At 36.4% G+C, this 26,915-nt stretch overlaps 1 protein-coding gene across 1 annotated transcript in view; it reads left to right on the forward strand.

The window, feature by feature from the left end:
- Positions 1 to 279: 279 nt before the first annotated feature.
- Positions 280 to 26,915, forward strand: part of LOC142104091 (mucin-5B-like) — a 126,168-nt gene continuing 99,532 nt past the window's right edge. The window contains exons 1-5 of the mRNA XM_075188568.1: positions 280 to 358; positions 12,195 to 12,459; positions 20,499 to 20,610; positions 21,522 to 21,638; positions 23,054 to 23,141. Coding sequence (XP_075044669.1) covers positions 280 to 358; positions 12,195 to 12,459; positions 20,499 to 20,610; positions 21,522 to 21,638; positions 23,054 to 23,141 — 661 coding nt within the window. The remainder of the gene's footprint in view (positions 359 to 12,194; positions 12,460 to 20,498; positions 20,611 to 21,521; positions 21,639 to 23,053; positions 23,142 to 26,915) is intronic.

Genomic DNA, 26,915 nt, shown 5'->3' on the forward strand with positions numbered 1-26,915 from the left:
AATTAGATCTTGCAAATACTGTGGGCTCATACAAAGACTCATTCAGTAGAAATCTATTCCCACACATTGCTTTCAAACACAAACAATTTAAACACTGAGAAGACAATTGTAAATTGCCCTCCTGGTCAGCTGGAAAAAACTATCTGGCCTCCTGCATTTGAACACACCTTTTCCAAGTACTTGCTAACAATAGTGTGTGACTGCAGCTGTCAAATTCGCCACCTATAATATGCAGAAGCTGCAATCCATTACAATCAGAAGTGAGAGCCAGCAACTAGCATGGCAAGAGTGGTGATTCTCTTGCTGTGGACCCTGAGTGTTGCACTTAATATCAATGCACAACAGAAGCTGCTGAGAGGTAAGATATTTTGTCTTTTTGTAACAATTTCTTACAATGAAAACTACAGCAAATAATACATATATGAATTAATATTTTAGCTTTTTGAGGTTTAGGTTAAATAATCTTTGTACACATTTATTGTTGCTCACACTAAACTTCCAATTTTGTGTATAATAAAATAATTAAAATCATAAGTATTGTTAAAAAAATGTTTTATTGTCTTTGGGCTGAGTAAAACAATACATCATTTTTTTTTTTCAGTAGTACATAATACATTTCATGTACAGTATAGTATATTCTTCTCACCAGTATTTTTCCGATATTATACAATATATTAGTTGAAGCTTGTTTCCAATATTTTCCATACCACTAAAAAAAAGAACATATTACTGCAGCATTTCTAAAAATGATGTATGTCAACTAATGTGTTTTTTTTAATATGCTTTAACTTTTCTCTTCTACAGCGCGTTTTGTGTTTGTGGATTGTAATTCATTATCTGAATATGTCTCATATTAAATTCATCAGCTCTGCCACCATATCAGACCTCAGGAAACAATCAACACCATTTAGTTATACCCTGGCAATTTTAACTTCACTTGTTTTCAAAGCATAGCAATCAACATGCAATGTGAAAGCTGAAACTATATTATATTATAGAAATTACAGTTTGTTTATGATACTGTGTTCTATCGTGTGATTACAGATAAGCAAATTAATCTGTGTGTCTGCATAATTTGGACAATTTTGGCCAGATAGTGACAGTGGCGGATCCAGGGGGGGGGTGATCGGGGCAATCGCCCCCTAGCAGGGGCTTGCTGCCGGCGGTTGCACACTATGTGCAGGTCCGTTTGCAGTGACAGGCAGGGACAGTGTGCTGCCCGGCTGCTCTGATTGTGTTTTAAACACAATCAGAGCATCCGGGGAGCACACTGTCCCTGCCTGTCACTGCTGAACTGACCTGCCCATAGTGTGCAGCCACCGACAGCCTCAGATGGAAAAAAGGGGGCGGGGCCTAAATCGCTTCCCCCTACATCGCCCCGGGTACAAATATTCTCTAGATCCGCCCCTGGATAGTGATGTTAAATTAATTTGTGAAATTAAATTTGAGAAATTTGCATGAGTGTAAATATGAGTGCTTCTGGAAAAGTGAGCCTGAAAAATTAATGTTAAACCTCATTGGTTTAAATGAAAAAGATAAATGATTAAACTTCAGGCCAACTATCAGTCCAAAAGCGCAAGATTATTTGTAAAATAAAATATCAGAAGCTTACACTGTACTTGTGATGGTTTTAATACATGTAATAACAGGTTATGCGTTATTTTATTAAACTATGCTGTGCATGCCAGTTGAGAAAGCCCAATTCATATTTTGACTTAGTTCATTGATTTTGCCATATTGCTTGACATAAAGAAGTTACTGAAGTTTATGAAGGGCTCCAGAAGCCGTACTATAGGGTAGACGCAGATCCTGTTGGCTGACAGTGACCACTTAGTCCTACATAGGCGATTGGGTTGAATTTGGAATGCTTTGGTGAGCAGCAAGATTAACTGTTGATATGAAACGACTGTTAACAAATGTTTAAATCTATAATAACAAAGATTATCTTTCCTTGCAATTGATGTTTTGCAGTTTATAGGATATGCTAACGATGTAGCAATTCTATACCTGATAACCTACATATTTATTAAACATGTCATTGAACACCTATATTAACAAGCACAACCAAAGACATAAGCACCACTCCCTTTATGCATAATGCAGTCCATGTTTGCTAAGCAGCAATATTTTTCATAAGTGCCAATGTATAAGCTATAGGATGTGGAATATGTAATTATCTGGGTAAATATAGAAATAATAAGGGTGATTTACTGTGTAGTGTGAATGCAGCTTTGAACTTATTTTTGATTTTCTCTCTTGTGTTGTTGAGATGCGCCTGTTTTATGGAGATATCCAAGACTGCTCTGACTTGTGGATTTTGGGGGCTTCCCGGGGCATGAGCTAACCGGGGACAGGGTGGCACCGGAGCGCCCAGCAACTACCCTGTATAGGAATAAAACCCATTATCTTAAACACATGCTACTAAGGGTTAAATGTAACGCATTTTGAACAATTCTTCTGATTTAGTACGTAATGTGACATGTATTGGGTCACTTTAACCTGAATTTCAGCACCATTCTGTGAACTCACCGGCTTACTACGTGGCTGGCAATAATACATGCCTTTACCACTGTTTTCTCTGATATTTTAAATTTATGTTCTATGCAAATCTATCCATGTGTGATCTTTGCAAATGCTTCGCTATGGTTTGTTATAACATTCAGTACTTTGTTACCTTCATGGATGAAAAATTGAACAAATGTACAGCACAGTTAGCAGTTTCATATAAGCAGTTTGTTTTGCCAGAAAATAACTTGTTGTTACACTATGCTAAACTACAGCTGTTTTTGCAATAGGAGGAAAGATAATTACATTTTTAAAAAAATAATCTAATACAAAAATAAGCAACGCTATTAATTATTCTGTAATCCCATCAAATTATTTACACTTTAATAAAAAAATTTTCAGGGGCTCAGGCCCTGTATATTTTTTAATTACAGATATTCCTATATTGCTCCATTAAAGTGAATAGTGAATGATATTCCCCAAAACACCAGTGAAATTTAAATAAAAAATGTCAATCAGAACTTTGACAGCTAATCGCTAACTTGTGATTTGATCCAGTACTTCCTGTTATTCATTTTAAAATTGACTGCAGCAGCAAGTTATTGAGTGTTAGAGATCTAACACTTTGGGCTAGATTTACTAAACTGCGTGTTTGAAAAAGTGAAGATGTTGCCTATAGCAACCAATCAGATTATAGCTGTCATTTTGTTGTATGTGCTAAATAAATGAAAGCTAGAATCCAATTGGTTGCTTTAGGCAACATCTCCACTTTTTCAAACCCGCAGTTTAGTAAATATACCCCTTTGTATCAGTTTGAAGAAATGGACCACTTAGGGGGATACTCAATTGTTGCTCCGGCCGAGCTCCCTAAGCTGCGAGATGAAATTCAGCGAGTAAACTACCGTATTAACGTTTTTTACGCGCAAGTTTACCGTATAAACGGTAATAGTTTTAACGCGCTCGTTTTTTTGCGGTCCGGAGCAACAATTGAATACCCCCCTTAATGCAATAATTGTTTTAACACAAACACAGTGCTAATTGATACATCTCTGCTATACAGAAGCCCTGAAACAACTAAAAATATAATACACATCATTTTAGATTAAAAACTCAAAATTTACTTTTACCTTATAATTTTGATTTTTACTTTCACAATCATGTAATATTTTTAAAGATGTCTCATGGCTCTTCCCCATTACTGTCTATAGACATATGAGAAAAATAAAAATGCAAAGCAAACAATACCAGAATTCCAACACTAAAATTACATACATAATTCTAACTTTAAACATCAGTATTCTGACTTTAGAAATCAGGTTATTCAGATTAAAAATCTTTGCAATATGCTAAAAATTAAAATTTCACACTTGATATGATAAATAATTCACAAAGTGTTGTGAAGGATATGACTGAAGATAAAAGCATTTTGTAAAAAAGAAGAAAAATATTACTACAAATTGAATGCTGTACTTAAAACACAACAAATGCTATAATAACTCTCAGTGCCATATATTGCTATTGTTCACTCTTGATGTTATATATTATTATAAAATATAATGTTATGTTGAAGTAGAAACAGTTCACAGTCCTGACTCGATTTCACACACCAATTTCGGATCTCAAAAAAAGGCAAAACGTAATTTCCAGGAAAATATTGATGTAAAACTTGCGAGACTTTATATCTTCTATGTATGCATAGCCCTCCCTCATTTTCTCATGTGCCATTTTAGAGCAGGCAGCATGAAGGGAGGATGTTAGCTGCAGTGCTCTGCTCTAAAATAACGTTCAGGATGAAAGAGGGACATAGAAAACAATAGAATAGTTGTGATTATTGTAAGGAAGTTCAGTCAGCTAGAATAGTTTGCTAATCAATTTTTTTTTAAATTCAATATGTCACAGAGTTTAGATGGAATAATGGCTACTGGTTATTATCAATGCATATATATATATATATATATATATATATATATATATATATATATATATATATATATATATATATAAATATATATATATATATATATATATATAAAGTACCGTACTAGTATATAGACTTAGATATCATTCTGAAAAAAGTCATATATTTAGTGGAGAAGAACAGTGTGCTTTTGCTGTATGACTATTAACAGCAGAACCCAAAAAACAGTTAGATTTATTCCTTTTCAAATTTAATTTTTTTTTAGTGAATGTAATCTTATGTGGGGAAGTGACATCTGTTTTACGTGGGATAAAAATGTATTTGCGTGTGGAGACTTTTTATGGGCTTGCTTAAGTTGATAGCATGGCAGATTTGTGACTAATTGTGGACATACGATTTGAACTTCGATCAAGGTGGTTAACCACTTCACATATATCCATGGACATGCATTACGTGTATATTGATTTATATGTTATTGCATTTTTTCAGTTGATTTGATTTGTATTTTTTTTTTATTATTTTGTATTTATACTATAATAATTGTAATTGGTAAAGTACATTGATAAGGCTTATCTGAATAATCCAACCACATAACTGATATGAGAGCACAGTGGTTAGCATTGGTTCTACCAGGAAATGCAATTTCTCCAACAAACAATGACAGAGAAGCACTTCAGCACCCCTGGAGCTGCCCAGGAATAGCCCTGATGTACTATTAATGAAAAAGTCATGCAATTGGCAACAGTTGTTACATAAAATATGTGGGTTCCATTATAAGAAGAATAAGGAAAATAAATCAATTAAAGTAAAGAAAAAAGTTACAGGCAAAATTAAAACACAGCACCCAAAAATGTATACACAGAAGTCTAGTCTGCAGAAAAGTTAATTTCAGTGACTGGCTGCATTGTGCCACTGAAGAACATAAATAATAGGCACGGCAGCTAAGTAAGGAAAGTTTAATAGTGTCAGAAAGTGTTAAATTGCAATGTGATTTAAGCTTTTTTTAACTGGCGTACTACTTAATAATAGAGTCAAATTCATTTTCACAGTATGCACTGGTAATGCATTGTGTACCTTGTGTGACCTCCTGCCTTTGTCTTGGTAATGAGCTAATTGCTAGCACTGAGAAATAAAACAGAGACTATGTACCATTGTCATGCAGTAACTCCAGTTATTATTAAAAAAGCTCTTCAATACCTTGCATGTGCTAAATTATAAATTTAATTTGTTATATTAATATTAATTTTAATGAGTAGCAACACAGAATCATAAAGTTAAATGTATGTAATACAGAAATGTCTGAGTCAGCCAAATCTAATATCAAGAACATTTTGATCATGAAAGATTTGTTTGTGAGATTGGGCAAACTTTTCTACTTTCTGTATCTGTATCTGTTTTTCAGAATCATAAAGTTAAATGTATGTAATACAGAAATGTCTGAGTCAGCCAAATCTAATATCAAGAACATTTTGATCATGAAAGATTTGTTTGTGAGATTGGGCAAACTTTTCTACTTTCTGTATCTGTTTTTCAATGTTATCATTCAAACGCTAAATGACACTGGATCTACTGGCACCGTTGCTTGTGATATCAGAAGTGTAGCTGACTACTAATAAGGTCTAGCATCACAAATTGTAGAATAATAATATTAGACAACAGTTAAATATATTACTGTGTTACGGTGATATATGGAGAAATGGTTTTTTAAACCCTTTACTGTTCATGCTTTTCACACCCTTGTGCTAAGCTTATTTTGATCATAGTTGGTCATATCCCAACATTAATCAGTAATTTGTGTATGCACTACCCACACAAATCATACATTGCTTTTTCAGAAGACTTTGAATTTTTAGCAAATACCACTAATTTGCTTATACCTCCTGACACTTCAAAGAAAATCTACTCAAAATTGGAAAAAAAAGTGTGTGTTTTATTGTAATTGCAAAAGAGTGAACTGTGTTTTTTTTCTAAACACCACAAATAAATACTTTGCGGTTCTTGCTTAGGCATCAATCCAACAGTAAAATTCAGGATACTACACATAGGTTTTAATAATAAAATTTGCAATTGAAAATGATCACGCATTTTTTTTTGCTAGTTTGATTGAAATGCATTTAATTGTGTAGGAATAATATAGGTAGACCGACAAATCATTCCATTTTTAACCATAGACAACCTACCACATCAAGTGAGGGCAGCTCTGAGTTTATTGAAGCCATGATAACCCCTTCTTCTCTTGTCAATTTCTGTAATATAGGGTGTTACTGTTTGGTGACAACCATAAAATAATTTTCTAAGGAGGATACATGATTTTGAATGAGGGCACTATCCTCTTTAAAATTAGGAGTCCTCATAATTTATTGGAGCCAGGACGGGGGAGATCTGGGCATTAGACTCCCCATCCCTTATCCCTGTGCCAGTTAGTATCATATTTCCCCACCAACAGAAAATACAGTGGAGGGTGGGTAAGTATAATTTTTACTTACTTGAACCCCATTATGCCGAGAATGAGTGGGACTCATCCTTAGTACTTTACAGGTAAAAGCTTAGGACGAGTCCCTCTTGTCCTTAGCATTGAAGGGGTTAATAAACTTTTTAAATTCATTATGGATTTTGATATAATATTGAAGATGGGGTAAGCTAAATTTCAGAGCAAAAAGGCAAAATTAAGCACTAATCTCATTATATAGCCCAAAATCAGAATTTAAGTTAATCAAAATGATTTCTACAAAAACACTATGTTCCCTATAAAAAAAAACAAAAAAAAAACAGGTTAATGTATTATTTGGAGGAAACAGAGATGCTTATGAGTCATGCTTTCTTTCAACTTTCATTAATTGCTTTCCTGGTAGTGATAGAGGTGCAATCAACCATTTTTAAAATACTCCGGCAAGAATTCAAAAGAAGCTAAAATTCCTTGGGCCTCTAAGAACCATGTAGGTCAAACAAAGATAGAACTATATGGATAAAGGGAATTCTGACTGACCACATGTTGGGTATCACCTGAAACTAACAGAATAGCCTGTGTCAATAATAGGCACATTCCGTATATATGAAATCTGCTGGAAATGATATCTCTCTCTAGGAATGCATATAACCAAATTGGGTTTAAATGTATATGTACAGAACTTTATACTGGGTATGCTGGAATTATTATCATATATATTGTATTTTTGTAAAAATAAATAAAAATAATATAGATATTTTTTTTAAATTCTCCATAAAATGGATTAGCATACAAGTACATCTGCTTTAGTGAGGTCATAGAGGAGGGGGATTTGGTAATGAAGTTGTCAGTTTCTGCTAATTAACATTTCTTTTTGGACTTTGTCCAAATCTTGTAACCTTTACCTAAGCCATGGATTGTGACAGAAAACATTTGAGCCCAATTCTATATTTCATGTGTTTTATTTCAATTTTATTTTACAAAACTGTTTTGCAATTTAATATTTTGTATGTCAATCTTGATAACTGTTTTACCATAAGCATTGTGACTAACTGTTCTCCTATTAAATGACATTTTCGGTTCACGAAACCAAACCTTAGTGGTGGCGGTATTCTTGTTTTTCAAAATGAGTGTGAGATAGATTTGTGAAGTCTTTTGTAGATAGATCAGGTGGATTTGTTTTGTGAAACCCTTTTATACCCACATGTTACACCTGCTTTGGAGGGTTTTGATGTGACAACTAATGGTGAGAAGCTGAGATGTAATGTTAGAAAATGTTATCATCTTCTAGACTGGCTAAACATGTAAGGCTGACAAATTTAGGATGTTTACTGTGAAAAAAGTGATCACACGCAGCAGCTAGATTGATTTTCCTTGCAAACCGTTATTCCTCTGCTGAGCCACTCTGTCAGTCTCTATATTGGCTGCCTGTATTTCAACGAATCCAATATAAAATTCTTCTACTAACATATAAGGCCATCAACAAAATTGCACCGACATACATCTCCTCACTTGTCTCAAAATATCTCCCTACTCGACACCTCCATTCTGCACAAGATCTACGTCTCTCTTCCACTCTCATCACATCCTTCCATTCTCGGTTACAGGATTTTTCCGGGCTGCACCCACTTTGTGGAATTCCCTCCCATGCACAGTAAGACTTTCCTCTAGTCTTCAAACCTTCAAGCGTTCACTGAAAACCCACCTCTTCAGACAAGCTTATGATATTCCTCAACCCCCTTCCTAATTTCCCTAGATTACACTATTACCATCCTCTACACAGCTAACGCAAGACAACAACCCTCTGACCAACATTGCAACACACACAGCCCACTAAATACTTTTACCTTTGCGTTCTAGGTGGTCCATTGTGCAATATGATGTAGCACATGCCCTTGTGTTTCTAACTCCCATTGTCGAATAGATTGTAAGCTTGCGAGCAGGGTTCTCTTACCTCTCTGTCTGTATGTATTACCCAGTATTGTCTTTTTAATGTTTGTTCCCAATTGTAAAGCGCTACGAAATTTGCTGGCGCTATATAAATAAATGTTGATGATGTTGATGATGATATTAAAATTCAGTTCACATCAGCATGTGTTTGCTGGATTTTGTGTACTGCCACATTGTACAGTAATTGATATAGGCATGGTCAAACAATTTTGGATCTTCACTACATTGTAATACAAGAAAAATATGTTTTCTAAATTAAAGTCTGAGTTGAAAACCTACATAACTGGCCCAAATATTGAGCAAATATTGCAGACATAGGGCTCATATACACAAGTGTTAATAAACTCTATTAAGGATCCAGAACTTTAAATCTCTCTGTACATAGAGGCTGATTCGTAAAGTTGCCCATTTTTTATTAGGTAACTTGCATTCTTAGCCATACTTAATGGGAATGGATCAAAAATACATGTATGCTTCCATATGCAGTAAACTAGAGATTCCACTAGAGTTTGTATCACAATACCTCTAGAATTTGGGGAAATCTCATTTGTGATAATAGTTCAATGAATAAAAATTATGTATGCCAATGGTAGCATGAAGGTTGGTCTACAGGAATCATTGTACTATATCTTGTCCAAGCAAATAGTATTGAGACTTCCAGTACATGTTCACTGAATGATTTTTAGGTAATCTGGATTACTGTGATCTGAACCTTACATCACACATTTATTCAATTGCTCACTAAAATGGCTGCCGCTCGATCATTTAATCTTTAACATAAAAAAACAGGCTCACACTTGTATGTGAACATCCGACTAGGACCAAGATGCATATAAAGATAATTCACAAGTATCACGTAATATGTGGAATATGCTACCGATCCCTTTTTAGTTATCAGTAACAGTTTGCCATTGGGGTTTCACTAGGATTATAAACAGACAACCTTTCATTCTTTATACGTTCTATAATAGAGATGAGTGAGTTTAGTTAATAAATGTTTGGAATTTGTACAAATATTGTTACATTTGCACAAATTTAATAGTAATGCTACTAAATCATGTTGTCACTTCATATGAAGTAGAATGGAGTATAGTGAGGTGCATGGTGGCACAGTGTTTAAATTGCCACCTCACAGCACTGGGGTTTTGATCTAATCAGGGCACTGTCTGTGTGGAGTTTGCCTGTGCTCACCATGTTTGCATGAAAGCTCCAGTTTCCTCCCACAGTCTAAAAACATGCTGGTAGGTCAATTGGTGTCTGTCACAATGACCCTTTGTGAATGGCATTGAATTCGAAAACATTTGCATCAGCCTATTAGTTTGAGATTTTTCTTTTTTGCATAAAATACTGTTCATGTATTATGCTATATTAAGTATTAATAACTCATTACAGTAAGTGCTCATCATGGTTGCCATAATTTTGTGTCTAAAGTTTACAATGTAAGCTCTTAATTACACATGTGCCTATTAATATGCTTATAAAGTGTGCCTGGATTGAACAAAAGGCCACCCATTGAAAGTAGCTGCAGTGTACTGATTATTTCCATTGTTATTATTGTAAATAAATCTGTTTGTAAAAATACTTTTAAGGCTTCAGAAATGTGCAATCTCTATTAATTCCAGCTAATTTGAACCTCACGCCCTGTCAAATTATGTTTTGCTGCTGCAAACAAAGGTATGCAAAGCCTTACGACAGTAGATTTGTACTCCTGATAGTAGTTACCCTTTTAGAAAATTAAGAGAAAATTAAAAATTAAGAGATCTAAAAATCAAACCATAAAAAGTGCAGACCTGCACTGCTGCTTTTTTTTTTCCACCCCATAAATGGGAACCATGCCTACATTTTAAGACCCCACATTTCATTAAATTAAACTTTTACATATTTTTCTTAGAATTCTGCTCTCAGTTTAGCCTTCTTTGGCACAGTGGTTAGCAATTGCTGCCTCGCAGTACTAAGGTCATGAGTTTAATTCCAACAAGAGCCCTATCTGTGTGAAATTTGTTCTTCTCCTTGTGTTGTGTTTCCTCTGACTTTCCAAAAACATACTGGTAGATCAAATGGCTTCTGACAAATGTGTGTGTGTGTGTGTGTGTGTGGGTGGGTGGGTAGGGAATTTAGATTGTGAGCTTCAGTGGGGCAAGGACTGATGTAAATGATTACATATCCTCTGTACATAATTCATACTTGCCCACTATTCTGGAATGTCTAGGAGAGACTTGAATTCCGAGTAGGTCTCAAGGACTCCCAGGAGAGCAGGCAATTCTCCCACATCATACCCGTTGGCACCCTCAATAACGCGATTTATGGTTAATCGTGTCATTTGGCCGCCCCCTTCTGCCTTCCCAAAACTCCACCCCCCCTTCGGGTTCTTTCAGATGGCAACAATATAAAGTTGGCAAGTATGATATAATTTAAATGGTGCAATATAAAAATAAACTGTGATAATAAATAATGTATGTTTAATTTGAGTGAAGGGACATTGAATTATCTTTAATACGTGTGTCACTAAGATTTTTATTATATTTTGCACTTAGAATTGTATTTTCCACCATTTGTAATAAAGAGAAATATAGGAAGAACTTCAGACCCGGCTGAAAGATTAGGTTGTTTTACAGGAGAGAAATGTTGTGCACACACTCATAAAACTCCTCCCTAAATGTGCCTCATCTAACTCTGCTACCTTAATTAAATAACCTTGTCCCGCAAAATTAAACTGATTTTCATTATCAGATCAAAACATAAAGCATTTGTGCTTTCAATTCACACTTACCTATGCACACCCCAATCCTCCAGCAAGTGTAAAACTCTGCAACCCCATTGGCGCAGCAATTTGTTTTGCATTTATGCGAGTATTTGCATAAAATACGGTGCACTTACAGACCAGTAGACACGTGACCTCACCAGTGACCTTTTGCACTGCAGATGATGGTTGTAAATGAGCCTTAAACTACTTTTTACATTAAAATAATACATAATTTGGAGGCAGGCAGTTCCATTCTAAACACTAATACATAAGGGTTTTTGTACAAATATGTAGAAAAGCATGTCACATTTCCTCTTTTTCTAACATATTTGACTCCTCTCAGCCTGTAGCTTCAAGTTGTGGCAGTTGAATGGTTATACTAGTACTTTAGAAAATTGCTTTAGAAAAATAGCTAATTTAAAATCTAATTGTGTTTCCATTATTCAATCAAATATGTGCATTCTGCTTTATGAAGATTTTATGTGACCTAACTGCAGTATTTGGAAATCCTTACTAAATAAAACTAGTAATATATTACATTAGATAGACTTTGCTATGTTTATAGTTTTTTCTTTGCTTTTTTTTTTTTTTTAAATTAAATAAGTAAGCAAATTGTATTTTTTTTCATGCAGTCCAAAAGACAGAAGAATCCAAACCTTACTGTAGCACATGGGGGAATTTCCACTTCCTGACTTTCGATGGTGCATCTTTCACCTTCCCTGGGACATGTAGTTATGTGTACGCCCATGATTGTCACTCAGACTACCCTACATTTTTCATCACGATACAAAGGCATACTGGTGAAGAAGAAGGCGGCAACATATTGTATTTTACAGCCAGGATCAATGATGTCCAAACTGTTGTCAGCCCGCTGGGTATCACAATAGATGACGAAGAGTGAGTGCTAATAATATTTGTTTCATTATTTAGAGTGACATTTATTTTAAGCAATTTTGGCTTTGTATTACTAAAGTGGTCACTAATATGTATCTCAAACATGAACTAGTTGCTAGTACTCTGTACATCAAACAGTAAGAATTAATGCAAATACTGTTTTGTGATGCTTTTACGCAAATGTATTTGGTTTTACAGGTACGGACATGGATTTGTGGCGGTATAAGTTCCTTGCTGATTAGGCACATGAATATGCCGACTTTTGCACCAACATGTAAAACAAGATTGTATTTTGTGAGATGAGATTATTTTAAGTATGGAGAGAGTAAGGGGAGTTTCCTGTTTTGTGAGAAGATGCACAGCCTTTTCCTCATTTGTCCTATTCTTATAGTGGGATGCATTTTGTATCTTTCAGTTATGGCTAGGCACATTTCGAACAAATGAACAAAAATACAACTTTTGGACATATCCTAAGCACACAGTTAGCTTAGGTCTGATACTACCCTGTCCAATATTATAGTATTTTCTAAATCTAATAAGAACATTACCAAGCACACCAATTTCAGGCCCATTTCCCTGTTAAATTTGTATATTAAACTCTTTGCAAAAGATCTGGCCAACAATTTAAAAATTCACTTGACTCAATTGATTGACCTGGATCAATTAGGTTTTGTTCCTACAAGACAAACCCTTGATATTAGTCTCCATTTCACACAAAAGAGTATATGATGGGCATATTGCAAGACAACAAAAAAATCGTTCACCACTATCTGGAACTCTTGGTTGATGCATTTTCAAATCACATTCTCCACTTTGAATTAATTCCTCCTTCTTCAACTGTGATTGTTGTTTGTACTCTGGTTCCCAGTAACCTTTCCTTTTTACATTCTTTCCCTAGACCCTTCCTTCCCTAATCTTGACTTTTTTTTTGTTATTATTGTAAAATCTCTGTGAATTTGTTTTAGATGCAGAGAAAGACTCTAATAGGCTTCCATGGCCTTTTTATTTCAAATTTTGAAACATTATGGTTTGTATTGTTTTTATAGGCTCTTCGGGCTCCTAACTACAGCCCCACATACTCAGTACTGACCATTTTTAGTTTGAGGAATGGTACTAGCAATGGTACTAGACAAACCTTCCCCTTATCCCTCTCAATTTATGCCCTCTGTGCAGAACTATTATCTGCCAAAATTAACTTGAACCAGGATATAAAGGTAATCCAGATTGATACCAAGCAATAAAAATTTTTTGCTATTTGCCAATTATATATTATTACCTTTCGCAACACCCCAAGACTCTACCCTTATCTGTTCATAGAATTGCAGAATTATGAATGCTTATCATGTTACAAGATAAATAAAATCAAGTTACATGTGTTAACCTTCCATTTAACCTCTACATACTGCAAAATTCTTAGAACTCAACTTTGAATTTCAATGGAGACCTGTAGAAATTCGCTATCTTGGCATATCAATAACTAAGTAGCTGCAACCAAGGATTCTATGCTAACTAACCCCCTTAATTACCAGTCTTAAAAACCTGGAACACCTGTCCACCTTTGTCTATCTTTATATCTCATCGTTCATTAAAATTAATGCTATAAAAACAAATGTTTTGCCTAAGCTGTTGTATTTGTTCCAAATATTACCAAAATGTGTTCCCACCCCTTTTTAGATCTCTGAAAGCACATGAAAAAAAATCTCAGTACAAAAAGGTCACGTCTTGCAAAAGTCACAGAAAATGCATCGGGTTTCAGTATCTTTGAACGATATTACCATGCTACACAATTAAGCAGATCTTATTTATATCTTATCCTAGCATGCAGACTCAGGCCACAAGGGTCTACAGGCCAAATTGTCTTGAGACTCTCAGTAAATCTGCACTCAATGATTCTTAGGTAATCTGGACTATCGTGATATGACCCTTAAATCACATTTATTAAATTACTCACTAAAATTGCAGTAGCTCCATCATTTCATTTTTAATATAAAACACACTTGAGAAGATCAATGATTAAGTTTTCTTCCTTGACTCCCTAGGAACCGCAGACCAACTTTGACTTATGCTTTCCCAGCTATCCTTTTCACCCTGAATGTTTTGGATAAACTAATCAAACAAAAAAACTGATAGAATACCCTTTCTCCCTTACCCCACTATGAAAGCACCAAGATTTTCCGATAGGATTTGCTTCTAAATATCCACAACCACAAGTTAATGCGGGAATCAAAAGATATCTCCATATTATGGGGGAATCTACTCCTAACTGATATGTGACACATATAACTTATCGCACACTATATTCAGTTGAAAGACTTCATTGATTCTCAGATATATCAACTAAATGAAGAAGCTTATCTCAAATTGAAATATTATATACTCTAACCCCAAGAGATTTATCTTGATCACGAAGAATGGTTCCTCATCCATCAGCACACAACTAAACCCTCAATTAATATTGCTATCAAGAAATATGCGTATAAAATATACCAGATGGTCTATGGTTCCTTCTAAATTACAATTCACCCACTATCATCTTATTTGTGCTTGAAAAATTATGAACATTTTTACACATCTGGTGCGGTTGCTCACTAATATCTTGATATTGGAACAATCTGTATTCCCGAATTACACAAATTACTAATAGCCAACTTCCTGAAGACCCATTGATTGGATTTTTGTGTAAAGTGGTAAAACTCAATTAGCAAACCTACAGACTGATTTGCCATATATGCAATGCGACCAAATTTCAATTAGCTAAAAATTGAAATGAAGCAGTACAACCAGCCATGAATACAGTCGAATTTGGTACATAACATTTGTCGAATATATTTTTAGATCTCAATAACCCCGTTAACTTTCCTCTCAAACTACCAACTTTTTCTCCTTACTTTTATATATATTTAAAAATGAAAAAAATAAAACTCAGCAATCTCAACTGTTTGACTTAGTCTTAAAGGTCCCTTTTTCTATTATCTATGTACAATCATTAAAAATATTCAACTAGTTGTACATTCTCAGCTCTCGATAACTGGTGCACTGGATGTTATGTATTCAGAGCCTGATTCATCAAAGCACACATACTGGTCGTTATTCCAATTTTGTTTGCCCTGCACATATTTCCATTTTGAGTATATATTACAACATACATTCTAGATGAATACTATAACAATGGGACCGTTCTGAGGTCCAATTTGACCCACTGCACTTTACATGTTTTACTTAGTTCACTGGAACACTATATTCATTGGGTTGCTATAGGTTAAAGTTACTATAGATGAATGCCTCGGGTTTTTTTACATGACCGCATTTAGGCTCTTTAGCATTTATGCACCAAATTGCAACACTTGCTCTTCTACTTTGTGAAGCTATTCTGTTCTTGGTGGTAGCACCTCACCCTGACTATACATACAGTTAAAATTAACTGATGGGATACTTTTACTACTATATAAATTTTAACTCTGGGGGTAGACTACACTTATAGGATTCATAGATAGATCTATTGCAGGAATACTTGCCATCTAACTACAGGTCAGAGGTCTCAGAAAAACCATTCAGGTAGCTGTGTTGGGTTTCCATCACCTCTCATATAGACCCGACCTTATGTCCGGTTCCCTTAGGTACGCAGTGTGTAGCTCTTATGTGGATGTCTCATATTGTGTTGCACATGGCATTTTCTCCCCTGACTTTAATCCATTTTGAAGCAATTTTTAAAGCAGACCATTGAGTCTATCGGCTTAGATCTGTGGTACCCATTCGATTAGGTTTGGGGCAACTACTACTGCGGCTTTCGAAGGGTTTTCAATTAAAGCGATAAAGCATCTAGGAAGATGGAAGTCTGATAACTACTGGAACTCATAACGCCATCTAAACACGCTGCACAGTATGGGTAATTTGTTACACACAGGTTGCTTGGGGGCACACATATTATTCAAAATTCAAAGGTCCATGATGAACCAATCTGATATCCGACATTGGGTTATGGTCCTCCACTGGCTGATCCAACTTTATCTTAGGTCGCCTATGTACAGCACGTAGTTGTCAGACCCCAGGGGAATGTCGTTGATACAGAAGCATGCTTCACCCCTAAGAAAATGTTAACATGATGTAATATTTAAGGGGGTCCATGGAATTTATTGGCTTGGACCTGAACAACGATAACATGCAGTTGTTTAGGATTGGGCCAGCGGCTTTAGATTAGATGGGTCTTCCATTGCAGCGTTACATCACTTAGGATGATGGAAATCTGATGCCTCCTAGACATATATCAGCCCTATTCCCATTGTGTGCACAAATTGCTATGGTTCGACCCCATGGGGGTGAACTTCAGTTGCTTCATGCCGATTGGTCCCCCCTCATTACATTTGTGGTATATGCACTGATCAAGCATTTCTTCAGAGTTTGTGTGTCTAGACCTGGCCCTCCTGTGCACTCATTCTTCCAGTTTCAGGTGGCTACTTCTACAGCTAAGGAAGGCTCTTTTATCACAGCACTTAAGTCCCTAGGTTCATGGAAATCAGACGCCTATAAAACCTACATTAGGCCCAAGAGCTTAGGGTACTTCCCGCCTCTCCTCCCCATTCCATCTCTTGGTAGCACAGAGCTTCGCTGCATGTCACTTTTAGCGAGGACATAAAGGGATTTTTCCTATTTTTTCCCCCATATCAATGCCTGATTAGCTACGATCCTCCAGGATTTTTACCTTCATATGGGTAACCGCTCTTGCCCACACACCACTCTGGTGGTGACTGTTTCTGGCTCATATGGCAATGACCGACCTTTGACTCAAAATTATTTAGCTTTATCTTAGGTACACCTGGCCAGAAGATCTGGATTTGGTGATGGGCTATTCCCATGTGTACTGGGCATCCAGACACTGCTTAACTCATGATTGGGGCTCCTTCTGCTGCCTATGGAAGTGAAGTGGTGGGGGAGGAGGGTAGTAGGATGCCTGTCCCTTTTCCCTCTTTTGTTGGCCTCCATATAGCAGGTCCACCTGACATATTGGTCATTCACCCAGGGAGATAACGACTTAGGTAAAGGAAAGTTAGGGAAGATCTATGTGCCATTCAGGCAAGGTAGCTGGCAGTAAAGTAGTGCTGGTCGAACCTAAATCATAAGGACCGTCCTGGAGAGGACAATAGGTCCTTGCGGCATGTCATTAGATCAGTAGACCTGGTGCACCTATTTATGTTCACCTGGCAGATGTGAGTTTGTGGCTTTTTATAGAGCAAATATATTGGTGATAGGGAGCTTTAGTTTAGTCACTTGGTGGCAGGCTGTGAGTCCCTTAAAGGATCACAGCTTTATCTGGTGCTTTCCAGTCATCGACTAATTCAGACAGTGCTACCACTGATTGGCCACAGGCCACTGCTCCCTTCGAAGTAACCTAACTCTTGGTCCTTTTGTGTGGAGGTCCCCTTGACCAGCTTTGTCTGGGCAAGTCATTGTGAGTCCAGAAGGGGTGTAGTCACTCTAACGCCAGATTTAGCTCCAGACAATTGTAAAGGATTATATCCTGGGTTCAGTGGTGTAGTGTCAATTTGACCTTCCAATGTTTGGTCTTGCTACTAGTTGGTAGCTGACACGTATTGCTCTCTTTGCCACCTTTTTTTGAAAATAAAAGCTATGACCTTTTGCTAAATTGACATAGGTGTCCGTGTGGTCATTTATTAATTTACAGTAATATTAAGTCTCAACATGAGAAGGAGCTTTGGGTGTAATGAAAGGGAGAAATCAACTCTATGCAGTTTATGCTATTTTTGGGGTTTTATAATCCATATTACCTTCACTCATTAGTTTCAGCTTTTAGAAATAGTCCACAATAGACAGAAATATCAAATATGTTTGTCTGCTTGACAGTGGAGATATCAGTGTATTACATAGATGGATACTTACAAACAAATTTTTTTAGGCAACTTATTTTGTGAATAGTACATATAATATACAGAGGGCCTCTTTTAGAGGCTGATATTTGGCATTTTGCTTCTGAACGTACAAGTTAAAATTAAGCAGTGAAAATTGCAGAATTACATATGTATGTTGAGTTGCACATATAGCAAGACATATCCAACTCAAAAACACTGCTGTATTGCTGTGTCATGTATACGTGAGGTGTACATATGCATAAACTTACAACCAATAGTAGTGTAGAAATGTGGCTTAACAGTGTTGCATTGCTCTATCTGTATACACTATGTGAAGTTTATTTTATCGCTTACCAATAAACATTGTCCAATGTGATTATTGTGGTTCCAATGCACAAAGATATTTAATTGCAAAATATAGCAGGTTTCACGGCAAGCCATTATGATGCATAAAAGATATTATAATAAACAGGAAAGTATAAAACCGAATACATTACAGTTTCGCAAGCGCGTCCTGGGCCCAGGTCCATTGTTCAGCCTTAGTCTGTAGTCAGGAGGATAGAGAGAACAATGACCCAGAGAATCTTGCTTATATGCAGTTTCAGTTTACAAAACAACACTGATGATGTCATTATGTATACAGATAACACTGAGAGAGGTCTTCATTGGTCCAGGTTTAACAATATTCCACTTGTCTGCTGGTCAAAGGGATCAGTTCATTTGATCTTCTAACAAAGGAGGGGCTGCTCACTGTTGTCCACATGTCTTCCCTTCGAATAACCAGTTCAAACTGACCCACATATTGCTCATAACTTGCAACCGCTAAATGTGATCTGTCGAAACCGGGTTAATGCTGGTGAAATAAGCTTTAATATGAAACCAAACTGTTTACCTTTTAGGGGACCTGAACCATTAATACCTTTACTTTAGTTTTATCTATGTATAAATAATCTGTAATACATTTTACTACTAAATAAATGTGGATTGGAACCTTAATAAATGTACATTATTTACAAGTGTGAATGTAAATGTGTGTGCGATTGCATCATAATACGTGGCGTACTAATCGCAATCGCATGATAAAACAATATTAATTAATCTAGTTTACTTCATCCAATTATTTGACTTTCACAGAAGTGTCATATACACAAGATAGAATAGTGTTTTAACAGTGCTATCAATAAAATCCTCATTTTCCATATAAAATGCAATGAAATACAAACCCCCCTCACACATGTTATTTACTACTTTATAAGTCAAATCACAGTCTTCTTTCCTGCAGTAGTCCAAATGTAAATAACAAATAAGTAATCCTGATAGTAACTTGATATCATATAGTCACAGCGCTAATGAATTAAGTTCTGGAAGGTCAATATGTAAAGAGTCAATCAGAAGTGGGTAGATGGCCCTGCTGGTGTTATTGCCATCACCAGACCTTCAGTAACCACACAAGATAAGCCTCCTAAGAAACATGCCAGGGATGCTTCCATGGGTAAAATTATGAAGTTACTAGTTTCCGGAGGGTTGGAAAGGTGGAGATGTTGCCTATGGCAACTGAACAGATTCAGGCTATAGTTTTGTAGAATATACTAAATAAATGACAACTAGAATCTGATTGGGTGCTATAGCACTTTTCAAATCCTTTGGAAACTCGCAGCTTGATTAATTTACCCCCAAGTCTCATAAGTTTGTGTCTGAAGGGGGGGTGTTACAATTAGGTGTACACAATCTTACTATACTCAACATACCATGCTGCCTTTCCAGACACAAGGGGCTGCAATTATAAGATATTATGGTTATGCATGTGCAGAACAGAAATTCGGATATTTATGTCACAGACATGAACATAAATCCAGCTCTAAAAGATGCCCAGGTTGGCTATAAGCAACCCCAATTCAACATACACAAACTGTGAAACTGCAAAAGTTAAAAAAAAAAACATTTCATAATTAAAAGGCCATAGCTTTTGCTTTTAGCCACACAAAACTTTCAGTCTGGCAGACTTAAATAGTTTGCACCTCTTTAATAATCCAATTTGGAGTTTACGTTGGTTAGATAATATATTAGTTATATTCAATTCTATAAAATAATGGACAATTGTATGTATATATTTAGGAAAGTTGCCAAATACCAAAGTCTGCATTTGAACCTTCATCGTTTTATAACCCTGTTTTATAGATTCAATTCATTTTATAAAAAGAATGGCATTCAATTTAAAGACTCTTGTGAAAACTTTGAAATCTCAGGAAATGGTTTAAAAATTACATGGAACTGGGGCGATAACATCAGGGTGAGTAGAACTGTAAACTCTTACTGCTTACTGCACATGGCCTGATTTTAAGAATTGTCATAAGTGTTTGTTACAATTCATGTGAAGTTATTTGTTTGAATAAAATCATCTTGAATATTTAAAAAAGGTCCCCATTACCACATTACAGGATATGCCTGACATAAGGTGTAAAACATGATCATATTGTTAACAGATATAAAATATAGGGTAAACCAATATATGTGATATATTATATATGCTCATACAGCCACCTTCAATTACTTCCCAATGCAAATAGACAGCATATTATGAAACTATTTTTTTCATTTATAAGACAAGGCTCATGTACATAGACTATGAGGTCAGAGTTGTGTAAAGATGTTTCATGCAACTCTATGTGTGGCATAGAAAGCTGTGTTGCTGTTTGCATCATGTAAAAGTAAAAGGGAAGCAGGGTTTAACACTGGACACCTGGCGAGAGTACATGCATGGGACATATGTTTTTAGCATAAGAACAACTATTAGTAGCTACAATGAGTGGGGAAACTAGAACAAGAGGTGCTGAGGATTCCACAACATTTGCAGCAGCAGCAACAACTACAACCCTAGGACAAGGTGATAGACTTGATGCTTCTGAATTGAGGGTTGTGCTGTAATACACAAAAGAGTGATAACTGTTTCTATGCAAACAGGTTAGGCATGAAATATCTACATACATAATGTCGACATTCAAAATGTTTGCACCATAATCTCGACAGTGAATATGTCTGTACTGTTATAATGTCGACTAGCAAAATGTCTACATGTTCTTAATGTATACACAATTAAAAGTCTATATACATAATGTCTACATATTCACAATGTTAAAATGTAAAGTGCACACATTTGAAACGCTGTCATATTGTCTACAGGGTTCTAATGTCTATTTTCAGATGCCTATTAGATTGCAACAGGTGTCAGCAAATTTGAGTAAGGAGGTTAATCCAGAGATTGTGTCTTATAACCAGAATGATGGTTTATTGAATACAGGATACAAGTTTGTAAATACAGTAAACACACTTGTGGAATCAGGATAACAGATAAGGAGTTAAATACTGCATGCCCGTGCAGCACTACAACACTCATATGCTGTACTCACATGCTGTAAAGAACAAGCATTGCGCATGCGCATTAGATATCTTGGCAGACCGCATTGCGCATGCGCAGTGAATACTCCAGACGGACCAGACAGCACCGAACCACGAGACAGCACGCAGCACCCATCTATCTCCACAATGTCAACATTCAAAATGTCAACATAAATAAATAAATGTAAAAAAAAAATAGCAGCAATAAATGTACAAAAATGACAAACAGCTTAACTAACCCTAGTACTGCCAGCCTAGGCTGGTGCTAGCAAAATCTGGGAGACAAAAAGTCTGGGGTTCCCCCCGAATTTACTGTTATCAGAACTAATCTTTGCCAACCTGGGCTGGTGGCACTATAGCAGGGAAAGCAGTAGACTGGGTCCCCCTACCATATTTCCAAACCAGTCCCAGGTTGGTCAGGAAGGGGGCTGAATTCCCTTTGAAGATTGGGTCTGCAAAAATAAATGCAGGCCCCATAACCGAGGCTTAACCAGCCCCACACTGAAAGATCTAGGGCTCTCCCCACACCCAAGGGGGGGCAGTGGGTGTTAGGCAATATTGTTTAAATGTATAAATGCTTTCTGTCCCTTGTGCACAATAGGTCTCAGCATGCCCAGGCCACCATTAAGTGTTTGGGCATGCTGACGCTCATAGTGCTACAAGCACAGGCATACCTATAGCTGTCAGGGCATTCCGGCACTTGGGGAACTACAAGTGTCATCATGCCCTGCACCCAGGGCCTGCTGTTACCTGTAATGCACCAAGGAAAAATGTAAATAAGACACAGTCACAAGTGTACAAATTATTTTGCTGGCCAGACCTAAGATGACCACACACACCCAATCCTTGAGAGTTGAGTAACATGATTTAATTTTCTCACACACATAGGTGGCCATATTGCATGAGGTCTGTTTGTTTGGTCTCTTGGTTAATCATCTGGGTTGTTTTTAGCTCTATGGCAGATTCTAAGTGTGGTTGGAAGATGACTGCACACACAGGCCAACATCAGTTACCTTCTGAATGCATTTACCATCATGCCTGATAATGATGCTTTTGATTTTTAGAGGATCATTGTCAGGGGTCACACATGTTGCAATATCAACCAATTTCCCATGTGCATGAGCACCTTTACTGTCTCCCAACACCAGGCATGATGTAGGCAGATTGAAGTTGTCAGAAACTCAGACAAAGAAAGACTGGCATGCAATGGAACTCCTTATTGGCTAATTGTCTCTTTTCTAGAGTAAATAACCTTTCATTAATGTAAATAGATGACCACTTTTGAATGTCCAATTGTTTTATGAATTATAATGTTTTATACATGGTTTTCTGTTTAGCTGGAGCTAGATGATCAGTACAAGAAGAAGACTTGTGGATTGTGTGGTGACTATGATGATGAGCCCTCCAATGACATTGAGTTTAAAGGTTAGTAGCTAATTTGTCATCTATAATTATCTTAACTGCAATATGGGACCCTGTTCTAAAATACTGCACTGATTAGAACGTTATAGACATAATAACTTTGTATTCTACTCTGTATTTACTAATCCTACTGTCTAAAGTGTTAATGCTTTTTGTGTGTGGAAAACATTATAGAGTCAAGATTACTACTCCACTAAGTACTTGGGGGTCACTGTACGTTTCCTAATGCCTCTATGGATCTATCAAATCAATGCTAGAGAGAACAGCATCAGAACTTAGAATACTGTTTACATTGCAACATTTCCTCAAGGCCCTGACAATTACTTCAGCAGTCTGTTCAAACTCCAGCAACCAAAGTGGAAGAGAGATTACTTACTTTGCTGTGTTATATAAACTTGCCAATTTTTTAATTTAAATATAGAAATAATTTTCCAACACATTGTTCTGTTTTTTACCTTTTCCGTATGCCAAATTCTTTCAGATTAGAGATGCAGAGATGTGTTTATTGTGCTTTCCATCTTTGGTAGCAAAGCTGGCGTATTCACAGTTTGATAACTATAATACTAAAAACACTATTTTACAGGCTAGAAAAAGTCCAAACTGAATAATATTCTAGTAGTGCAAAACACTGATCAGAGACCATATGTGGACCATCTCACTGAATTACTTCATACCAACTTATTCAGTACCTGCTGGAGTAATCATTTCCACATTTTTTTCTGTATATGTTTTATTTAAGCCCCCACTACCTTTATAGATCTGTTTCCATATGTATTTACCAAAGAAACTTCAGAAATTACTACTGATACTAAATGCATCCACACATAATAGAAATATGGGTTTCAGTGATCTGCTCTAAGTATTTTAAAGATAATGGAATTTATAACAACCTGTCCCCTATTTAGTAGTAAAGTACCTCAATCAGGTTCCAACTCCAGAAAGACTCTAGCACTAATACGACTTCTTGTGGGGTAGTGAATTATCATTATCTCACAGGTAGCCAGAAACTCTATCCTATAAGGAGTAGATGCACTCAGAATGTCCAACACTAGAACATTCATTTTTTAATGCAGGGTTTTTTTTATTTATAAAGAACTGGGTTAAAAGATCTCTCAGTGTAGACAAACAAAACTATTATTTATTTAGAATTTTACACACTAAATTTTGATATTTATCTAGGATGAACACTGCTATCAAATAAAGATCCATAATTCCCTAATATCCATTCTAGGTCATTTATCAGTTTATATTTGCATTAAAATACACAGCCCCTCACAACAAAATTATCAATATCAGTAAGAATATCTCAATATATCAATAAGAATATACATCAAGCTCCCTTTATATCTTGTCTATGCAAAATCCACTGTACAGGATTTCATGGTGGAGTTCTAATTTGATTAAGTTTAAATTATTTCATTTCCAAATTGCTCAAATTAGACTGAGCATTACCTGGTCAATTTTGTCAATTGAACTGCAGGGGCCAAAGCAAACCATTAGATATTTAGTTTTCCTAACTATTTAAGGACTGAATGTATTTCACATCATCTATATGAGCAGTCACTGTACAAATTAAATCTTTTGCATCATTTAAATTTTGCATTGCTTAGAAGTAGAGATGGGCGGGTCCAGTTCCCCGAGAACCGAACCCACCGAACTTTGGGTATCAGAGTACCCAGCTGAGTAGCTCGGTACTCTCCCGCCCGCTCCGAATCCAAATTGAGGCCGAACGTCATCTCGGTTCTCGCGATACTTCAACATTATAAATACATGCCTCCACAGCAATCCATCGCCATTTGACTGACAGAGAGAGCAGGGTGTAGTCACAGACTGATTAGAGCAGGGACAGAGAATACAATATTCTTATTCCAAAATCGCTAGAGAAGAGAGGAGGATAGAGGTTTATTTTATTTTTGTAATATTTGGCACTCCCCAGTGCTATTGGGGTGTCCCCCATAATTGTGCATAAATATTTCTGGCTGTCAAAAGTCATATCTGTCAGCAGTATCTACCAAATAATTTTTAGCACTCATCAGTGCTTTTGAGGTTACCCCATAATTGTGCATAAATATTTCTGGCTGTCAAAAGTCATATCTGTCAGCAGTATCTACCAAATAATTTTTAGCACTCCTCAGTGCTTTTGGGGTGTCCCCCATAATTGTGCATAAATATTTCTGGCTGTCAAAAGTCATATTTGTCAGCAGTATCTTACCAAATAATTTTTACCACTACAAGTGCTTGGCGCTCAGAATGGATTCAAAGCAGTCCACATATGATCAGAATGAGCAACCAGGTTCTGTCACCAGTCCTGATGTTAGTGTTCCCAGTACGTCATCTGGGCAAGGCGATGTCAAACTACAGAGTGTTTCGAAATCAGTCCAAAAAAAAAAAAAATTACTGTGTTGAAGCGAAAAAGAAGTGTTACTGAGCAAAAGTTAAGTGCCGATAAAAAAAAAATTGCCAACATGCCATTCTACACACGCAGTGCCAAAGAGAGAATAAGGCCTTCACCTTTGGCAATTAGTGGCAGATCCCAAAAAGTTACAGAGCCTACAATTGGTGCACAACTACTGTTACGCGTCAAAGCCGAGCTGCAAGATAACAGTAAGGCATTAGAGAATAATGTATGCTCTGATTCACAAATGACACCAATCCCTGTGGAGAGTCCATCCAACAGTGGGATGTCTAATCGTGAGCATTCTGCTGATGTGTGCCTTAATAGCCCGAGTGTAGCCGGTGATACACAAATTGAGGATGCCACTTTGGAAATAGAAGAGGATGAGGGGGAGATTTCTGTAGGCGACGAGGGCGCTAATGAGGATGTTGATGATTATGATGCAGACAGATACCAAATTGCCTTTCTCAATTTCTATTTATATTCTAGATTATATAACGGCTGAATAGTTTTCTATTTTACTCCTAGTGGAGAGGGGATCTGATGCAGACAGATACCAAACTGCCTTTGTCCATTTCTTTGTATATTCAAATTTCTAGTTCTACAGTCTATGCAGGCTGGTTTTTTTTCTATTTTACTACACGTGGATTGGGGGGCATAGATAGCGACCAAAGTACCATGGTCCATTTAATTTTACTTTCTAGCTCCACAGTCTGTGCAGGCTGTTTTTTTTATAATTAACTACAAGTGGAGGGCGGGGGGGGGGAATATAGATAGCCACCAAAGTACTGTGGTCCATTTGATTTTACTTTCTAGCCCCACAGTCTGTGCAGGCTGCTTTTTTTATAGTCAACTACAAGTGGAGGGCAGGGGGGGGGGGCATAGATAGCCACCAAAGTACTGTGGTCCATTTAATTTTACTTTATAGCTCCACATTCTGTGCAGGCTGCTTTTTTAATATTCAACTACAAGTGTAGGGTGTAATATACACCCAAAGACGATGGCTACATTGCCAATAATCAAAGATGGAGGAGGTAGACAACCAGGTTTGACTGTATAATTTGCAGACAAGTGTTCACATTAAGGACGGCCTACCAGGGATTAAACTGTTTTTTTCCTAATTTATTAGCTTTAGAATTACCTCACTTATCTAAGAAACTGGTGGAGCACTAAATTAGGTTATTTTAGACCCCAAAAATTGTATTTTTTTCAAAAACAGCAAAACAAAAGCAAACAAAACCAAAACCAAAACACGCAAGGGTGTTTTTGCAAAACCAAAACTAAAACACGAAGGTAATCCAGATCCAAAACCAAAAACAAAACCAAAACACGGGGGTCAGTGACCATCTCTACTTAGAAGTGGAAAAGAAAATTGAGGAAAT

The sequence above is a fragment of the Mixophyes fleayi genome, chromosome 10 (assembly GCF_038048845.1).
Source record: "Mixophyes fleayi isolate aMixFle1 chromosome 10, aMixFle1.hap1, whole genome shotgun sequence".
NCBI lineage: Eukaryota > Metazoa > Chordata > Amphibia > Anura > Limnodynastidae > Mixophyes > Mixophyes fleayi.